This window comes from Schistosoma haematobium, chromosome 2 (genome assembly GCF_000699445.3).
Source record: "Schistosoma haematobium chromosome 2, whole genome shotgun sequence".
NCBI lineage: Eukaryota > Metazoa > Platyhelminthes > Trematoda > Strigeidida > Schistosomatidae > Schistosoma > Schistosoma haematobium.
In genome coordinates, this window is record NC_067197.1 from 36,434,892 (window position 1) to 36,443,623 (window position 8,732).

General features: G+C 33.6%; 1 protein-coding gene across 1 annotated transcript in view; it reads right to left on the reverse strand.

The window, feature by feature from the left end:
• The window catches only part of MS3_00006841 (uncharacterized protein), a 31,888-nt gene extending 23,511 nt beyond the window's left edge, over positions 1–8,377 (reverse strand). The window contains exons 1-2 of the mRNA XM_051215074.1: positions 8,079–8,377; positions 2,730–2,871 (exon numbers count right to left, since the gene is read on the reverse strand). Of these exons, the coding sequence (XP_051068258.1) occupies positions 2,730–2,871; positions 8,079–8,286 (350 nt within the window). The 5' untranslated portion in view covers positions 8,287–8,377. The remainder of the gene's footprint in view (positions 1–2,729; positions 2,872–8,078) is intronic.
• Positions 8,378–8,732: the final 355 nt, after the last annotated feature.

Sequence of the window (8,732 nt, forward strand, 5' to 3'; positions counted from 1 at the left end):
AATGCAGAGTGTTTTGGTAGCACTAAGCAACAATGCCAGAATGTTTGGAATGCGCTTCTCTCTGTCGAAATGCAAGTTATTGCTTCAGGACTGGTCTGCGTCAATACGTGAACCAAGGATAGGGAGTGAAGTAGTCGAACGCGTTGACAACTTCACTTATCTTGGAAGTGTGATCAGCCCTAATGGGTTGGTGTCTGACAAAATCTCAGCACGGATTCGAAAAGCTCGTTTGGCTTTTGCCAACTTACGTCACCTGTGGCGAAGGCGAGATATCCGTCTATCAATAAAAGGACGAGTATACTGCGCGGCAGTCCGTTCTGTTTTAATTTACGGCACTGAAACATGGCCATCAAGAGTAGAAGACACTCGTAAGCTACTAGTATTTGACCACAGATGCCTTAGAAATATTGCTCGCATCTACCGGAATCAACGGGTAAGTAATGGTAAGATTAGACGCAGGGTATTAGGGAACGATGGTAAATCAGTTGATGAGGTTGTGAATTTTCATCGACTGAGATGGTTGGGCCACGTGTTACGTAAGCCCGAACACCGATTACCATGACGTTCAATGCTAACCGGTGTTCGGGATGGTTGGAAGAAAGTTAGGGGCGACCAAACCAAAACGTGGCATCAGTGCTTGAAGTCACTAACTTCTAGTCTGAGCCATGTTGGTAGATGCAGACTACTTGGTTGGGGTTCGCGTGACTTTCGTAACCGATGGTTGGAGACTCTTGGTGACATGTCTCAGAATCGGTCACAATGGCGTCGGTGTATACACTCTCTATCTTCCCTTAAACTAAGAGATTAAAATTGCTTCATATCTTTCTTTCTACTAACTAATTCTTTCTTCGTGTACTATATCCTTATATGCAGTCTTTGTCCTATATATTACCACCTTTGACCTAAGCACTCCTATGAATCCGGTGTTCATTTTGCTGTGCTAATGAGGTATGGCAACCTGGACCGATGCATATATGTGCCTGGTCCTGCGTTGTAGCTGACTGACTGACATCTTTTAATCGATGATATTACCAACGTTTGTAAATTTTTAAAAAGTAAACTTTAAAGATTATCATAATCTTTAACATTTTACAGAAAATATTGAAATAATTAAAATAATTGTTCTATTTGCTAAACATACATAAATATCAAGAAAAGCATAAACATATAACCATGATATTGTGAGAGCTCATGTTCATTTAAAAGTTTAAGCATTCATTTATTATCATCTTAGCTACAGACATTCATTCATGTACCAGTGAACTTTCATCGACTTGTCATTGTTGTAATTCATTGTACAAAAGTGAAAACTTTTTTTTTCCATACATATCTTGATAACTATTCTGTTATTCATTTATAAAACGTTTTTCATTCATTTTAGATAATAGATGTGTCTTGAAAAACGTAAAATTTATCATTTATTGTTACGATTAAGTAAATAAAATTGTTCACATCTACCATTCTGTCGTAAACTTACCTGCTTACTTACGCCTGTTACTTCCGATGGAGCATAGGCCGCCGATCAGCATTCTCCAACCCACTACATCCTGGGCATTCCTTTCTAGTTAGATCCAACTGTTGTTCATTCTTCTCATGTCTATCTCCATTTCTCGACGTAATGTGTTCTTTGTTCTTCCTCTCCTCCTTTGGCCTTCAGGATTCCATGTGAGGGCTTGACTTTGATGAAGTTGGGTGATTTCCTCAATGTGTGTCCTATCCACTTCAAGCGATTCTTCCTGGTTTCTTCCTCCACTGGAATCTAGTTTGTTCCTTACCACAGTAGGTTGTTGCTAATAGTGTCTGGCCAACGGATCTGAAGTATTTTGCGTAGACAACTGTTAATAAACACATGTATCTTCTGGATGATCGTTGTAGTAGTGCTCCAAGTTCCCGCCCCATACAGTAGAACTGTCTTGACATTTGTATTGGAAATCCTGACCTTGGTGTTGGTTGCCAATTGTTTTGAGTTTCAAATGTTCTTCAGTTGTAGATATGCAGCATCATTGCTTCCACATCTGCATCAGATCCACCTTGTTCATCAATGATGCTGCCCAAATATATAAAGTTTTTTTACATCTTCCAAATATTCTACGTCAATTGTGATTGGATTAATGCATGGTGTGTTGTATCGGAGAATCTTGACTTTCCCTTTGTATATATTGAGACCTACTGCTGCTGAGGCTGCCGCCACACTTGTCGTCTTCTCCTGCATCTGTTGTTGCGTTTGTGATAGAAGAGCCAGACCATCTGCGAAGTCTAGATCGTCCAGCTGCATCCTATCTGTCCACTGTATTCCGTAGAGAGTATGAATTAATTAAGAGATGCCTAAACAACAGTTATTTATGTTCAATCCCATATGGGTAACCATAAAAGAAAAATCCTTCATTAAATAATAAATGTCAATTTTTATTTCAGTTAACATGCATGAATTTCAGTGTATTCCTGCTTCTTCTTACAAGCCATTAATACATCCCTACTTGAGCATTACAATAATTACCATCAAAATAAATTATTGACATTCGACACATCATTAGTTGTATAGCATTGAACATTTGCTCTTTACAGAATATCGCATGTATCTTTTTTTATATTCAATTCAAGTTAATTAAACTAATGAATGACACATTAATTATCTCTAAATTCATTAAAAATAATGTATTATGTTTATTTACCTAAATAGAATACAATTATTCATATTCTCAAATAAGTAAAGAATGTAATTCATTTACCTTTGACCTCGACCTTTAATTCGAATTAAATGTCTATCAGAAAATCTTCTTGTATTTATTCTAGAAGTTAGATCATAAAATTGAATACATGTTTCTTCTTCAATAATTGACATTGCTTTTTTAATTAATAAAACATCAAGTTCTGGAAATTGGAAGAAAAAAACATATATCAAAGAAATTTCTTTTAAGAATTCATGAAATGATCAATCTAGATTTTTTTAGATATTTACAATTGTTGAGATCATGAGTCATTTGAAGCTAGACCACCATGAGAAACCTGGAAGCACTAGACAGCCGTTTTGTTCTATTGTGGGACTCCTCATTGTTGAGTCGGCTTCCGGAGAACTTCAACGGAGCCTTCAGAGGCCCAAAAGAAGCCGAAGGGTCCTAGCCAATCAGAGTATGATGGGACGTTCTAGAATTCCAACGTGGCGTGCTACTATTGGTCGGTAGCATAATATGTTGTTAACGGATTGGCTGAAATATGATGTTGATTTAACAGATGCCAACATCTATAAATACCTATGATTTTCTGTACAAAAATGAACCTTGGGATAAAGTATTTTCTCTCATACTTGTGTCTTCTCTCTGGTGTTCAAGTCGCTGTGTAGTTCTAGACTGCGGGTTACCAGAATAGCTTAGGAAACGAATATAGCGTTCGATCGACAAGACTTATCACTCATCAGTGCTCATCCACGACCCCGCCTCGCGGGATTCGAACCCAGGACCAATCAGTCTCACGCCAGGCGCTTAACCATTAGACCATTGAGCCGGTATTCAACGGTGTTAATGTCTAAATTCAACGAATCTACGAAATTGAACGACACATCCACCATTGTCATCAGTGATTTCCTATCTCACAACTGATATAATTGTCAATAATAGTTACAAAACTTTGATTGCTTACTTCAATTTATGATGTAGGATCATTAATAAATTGATCCCAATATAATTACCAACAAGAAAATGAATTAGAAGCTGAGTTCACTAAACTAATCAAAATCAGAACAATATTTTTGTCACTATGTCTGGTACAACAATGACTATCCTGATTTTAATCCCCGGTGTAACGGTGGGCAATTACTTCTGGAGAGTCTCATACTAAGACGAGACAGCACTCTAGTGCTTCCAAGTTTTTAATATTTGGCAATTGTTGGTGTAAAACTATGAAAATTCAACAGTCTTAACAAATTCATTGTGTTTTCCTATAAGTTATTGTTTCTTTCATTTCTGTAATGATAACAACGTTCCTCATAATAACAAGCATTGGTAAGGTGAAAATGTTGACTGTGAAAATAAATTACAACACTTTCAAAAATCTCACTATTCAACTGATTTCTTTCATACATATAGTTACCTTTATTATCTTAAAGAAAGCAAGAACAAAGATTGGTGCAGAATAATATGAATTCATTTTATTTCGTTAGGTTCTCATCAGCTGCTTACAACCTAAAATATTTGAAATTTAACATTATTACAGATATTGACATACTTGTACATAAGAGAGTGATTAAAGACGAATAAATGTATCATAGTGTAGCGAAGATTCCGATAGAGTTAATAAGGTTATTAGCATTAGCACTGAAACGTCTAAAGCCAGACCTATGTATACAAAAAGAGACAGTAATAAATCTTTCTTTACCCTGGTAACAATACCCCCCCTTTTTATTCATTTATTTCTACGTATTTTTTTATTTGTTTATTTATTTATTGCGTCATTATTCCAATTCTTTCTGAAGTTTAAATTACATCATACATAATTGACTGATTGCAATTCATATTCTCTTTATCACCATTAATCTATTTTTATTAGTTCTAGTCACTATTTCAATGTTCCGAAACTTTCCCTCTCAAAGTTTATTTATTCGAAACAAAATTTGATGACCTCACTAACTCTATCGGAATCTTCGCTACACTATGATACATTTATTTATCCTTAATCACCCTCTTATGTACAAGTATGTCAATATCTGTAATAATGTTAAATTTCAAATATTTTAGGTTGTAAGCAGCTGATGAGAACCTAACGAAATAAAATGAATTCATGAGATGGTGAAGATTTGTAGCTCAGGTGGATGATTTTGGTGGAGTTTTGTTCTCTGAGCTGGACGATTTGGTCGTGGAGCTTTCATCGTCCTTCTGAACGACATCATCAGCACAAACTTCAGATAGAAGTGAAGTGTTCTAATTTCTCCATATGGGTTTCACAGAACAATCTGTGAATTTATATTATTCTGCACCAATCTTTGTTCTTGCTCTCTTTAAGATAACTGATTTCTATTAGGATGTATTAAATTAACTGGTTACTTTATGAGTTAGGATATTATCATAAACAACTAGTAACCTTATGAATGAATGTCAAACAAATTAACTAACTCATAAACCAATTAAAAGCATTTAAGTGTTATTAAAATCCGATATTATATGTCTTATCGTTAGGCATATTAATCCACAGTTAAAATGTTGCCATACAGCAGAAAATTACTTCAGTTGATAATATTAATAATTCAGTGGACTTGATCTCGAATAATTTGTTTAGTAAAATAGAAAAGACAATTTCACATACCATCAATGCACTAAAATACAATGGAAAATTACATGAACCAGAGCCCAGACTCTCTTATCGTTGATCACTGGGTGGTGGATGGGCAATGTCATGTATGTCAGGTACTTCTTAGTGCAGAATGAATGCTATCGACCAAGTTGCAATATGGCCACTAGTCTAGGTGACTGAAAATTGCGTGCACTATGTTGAGATAAGATGGTGATTGGAGGTAGTCAACAGGAAGACATGGACCCGGGTTGTGTGCTATTTTATATATCGTTGAATAATTGCCAATATACTATTTAAACTAATAATAAATAGAATTTTAATCAACAGCTCTTAACTAATCTGCTTATATATCCAAGAAATTGAGATATAGGACTTAACTGATAGCGATATGTTTTAATCTTAGGTTAATCTCTAAGTTATTCAATTAACTATCGAAATATAATACAGGTGTGATTTTTTGTGTTCTTTTAGTTCACACAGCTGTTCAATTACAGAAAAAACATTCTATCTGTTAAACGATTCAAAGTTCAGGCCTTAATCCGACAATTATCGATTGCAGTATACTGTTGAACACTATTTCAGAATTGTTTTCAGGGATATGTTTTTCAAATTAGAATGTAACTTATATTAATGTGTGAGGTCTCTAAAAATCTGATGGCAGCTGTTAGTTGTGTATACGTTTCATTTTACCATTACTATTCTGTAGTTTGGTCTACTTACCCAAATGAAATTACTACAATAAACATAAACTTTTCATAGATCGTAAACCAGGAATTATTTATAGTCAGGGAGCCATTGAAAGTCTGGAAGCGCTGGACATCCGTTTCGTTCTAAATTCTCAGATACAAAGATCGTCGATGGGCACTTCTGAAGAGTCGCAAGCTACGACGAAATGGCTTTTAATGGTGGTCGAAGGGTAATTTGTCAATTAAAATCTATGAAGACTCTATAATTTCCACAAAATTGGATTCTGGAAATACAGAATTGTTCAAAGCTATGACTGAAGTAAAGAACTGCTGAATCTTATAATATTGAAACAATAAAATCTGTTCGAAATTTTGTAACTGGCATATTCCGTTAAAAATATTCTTATTTTAAAGAAGTCAAAGTGTTCAGCACTGCGGTTTTCAATGATATTTTTTTTGCCGTAGAGTAATACTATTTGATGATTTACTGAAAAGAACTAGGCAGCGAAAAGTCGTACTATTTACGATTGTGCCTATTCAGCAGTAAAAATTCATAAAGTCATATGAAATAAACTTAAAACTTCCTGATTTCATGGTTATTGCAGTACTAATTTTAAAGCGTTTTCAAATCTATGAGATAGCATGGTGATAGACAACTGCTTAACTTCAAATTTGACTACTAGTGAAATATTTGAAAACATAATCTCCATGTATTAGCGGTTTAGATCGTGAAATGTTTTTATGCCATGCATAAATATTATTGTTTTAGTATTCTATTAATTATACTATTCAGTATGGAAAGAATTCAAGGTTGGTCTTCAAATGTTATATTCAAATATTAATTAATCAACCCACAGATAAATCTATGTAGCAAATGCATACGTAGTCTCGAATCTGTGTTTATTCGTCATAACTCTTCTAAATGAAGACGTTCTAGCTCCCAGGGCAGAGTTTAAATGGTTTGAATTACTTTTTCTGGTTAGCATATTTTTTTAGCGATTTGATCTTTTACGGGATGGAGTCTGTAACTCCATGCCCAACCCTCCTCCTTTACCGGGCTTGGGACTGACAATAGCCATAAATGGGCTCCATGAGGAGTTTGTTCGTGTGTTTGTTTATACAATACGGCAAAAGATTTAGATAAAATTTCATCTGAATGAAAACTACATTGATATTTATCTGAACATAAAAATTACTTATATTTGATTTAATCGCTGAAAAATTCCCATTATGTTAAAACACAATTATATGAACGAAAAATATTCTTTTCAATAATTTCTCATCAGGTTCTACAATTATCATATCCAAATTAATAATCCCTAAAATTGGCCAAGTTTAGGGTAGAGTAAATCATTTAAGATTGTGACATGTGAATTAGGGATTGTTTTTCCTCAAAAATCAAATCAAATCGTGAATGCTGGAGCTGACTAATATGAAGTGTTAACTTGAATCAGTTTATGAATGAAATGAAATTGTGAGATAAATGATCGGAACAAATATGGTTAACATGGGGTATGAGAGAGTATAATGTAATTACAAATAAGAAATTGCGTAATATATAGAATAATATGAATTAGGTCAGATATACTAGATTTAGGGGTGGATGCTGAATAAATTTCTCAAAAAGGTTAGCAAGTGTAATAATAATAAGTTCAATTTGGGACATAAAAATGAACATTAATCAAATTACATCACATTATAAAATTGATTACTAATTATTTTTGATTGAGATCACGAACCGATTGATGTTAGACCACCATTGAAAACCGAGAAGTACTGGATGGCCGTTTCGTCCTATTGTGGAACTACTCAGCAGTGCGCATCTACGATCCCGATCGCTGGTTTCAAACCCAGGGCCTTTAGTCTCGCGCGAACCCTTAATCTACTGAACCACTGAGACGGTATCGAATGGTTTTAGTGTCTAACATCAACCAATCTCACAATAGAACGAAACGACTGTCCAGTGCTCCCAGGTTTATAACGGTAATCTAACATTAATCGGTTCATGATCTCAATCAAAAACTTAATAATCTCCACAACCCCTATACTGATGATTATTAATTAGTTGATTAGTTATTTAATCAACAAAAATAATAATAATTAACTTACTAGAAAAATATTCTGTAAATTCATTAGTTTTTGATTTATCTATATCATCAACAATATAAGGTATAATACCATTTGGCCATAATATAATATTTTTCATACTTAAGGAACGTTGATAACGTGTTAAATGTATTGCATTAATACATGTTAATTGTTGACCATATAAATTAATAGTAATAATAATTGAAATTAAAATATTTTTGTAAAACATTATTTAAATCTCTTTAATGGTTTACATAGATATTCCACTAGAATTCAACTTTACACTTTGTATTCATTTGTATTTATACATATTTCAGTTTCTATGGCTAATTGAAGAATATATATATCCGTCTTTATAACATATTACGTGTAAATATATATTATAGAGAATAGACACATGATTTGTTCAATCATCAATAGGTTTAAAGTGTAAGGCAGGGGGGAGAAGGTTATATGAAGTGATTAAAGAAAGACAGACATATTTAACCGGTATAAGGGAAAAAAACAATTTTGACAAGAAACGAAAGAATATGAAGAACTATTGTTTTGTTTTCAAGGATAATAGTGAACCGTTAAATATAATAACAGATGTGTCAAATTTAGATTATAATCATTTATCATATGTAAATAATACAGTAACAAAAGTACTTAAATCTATAAATTATCAAATAGCTT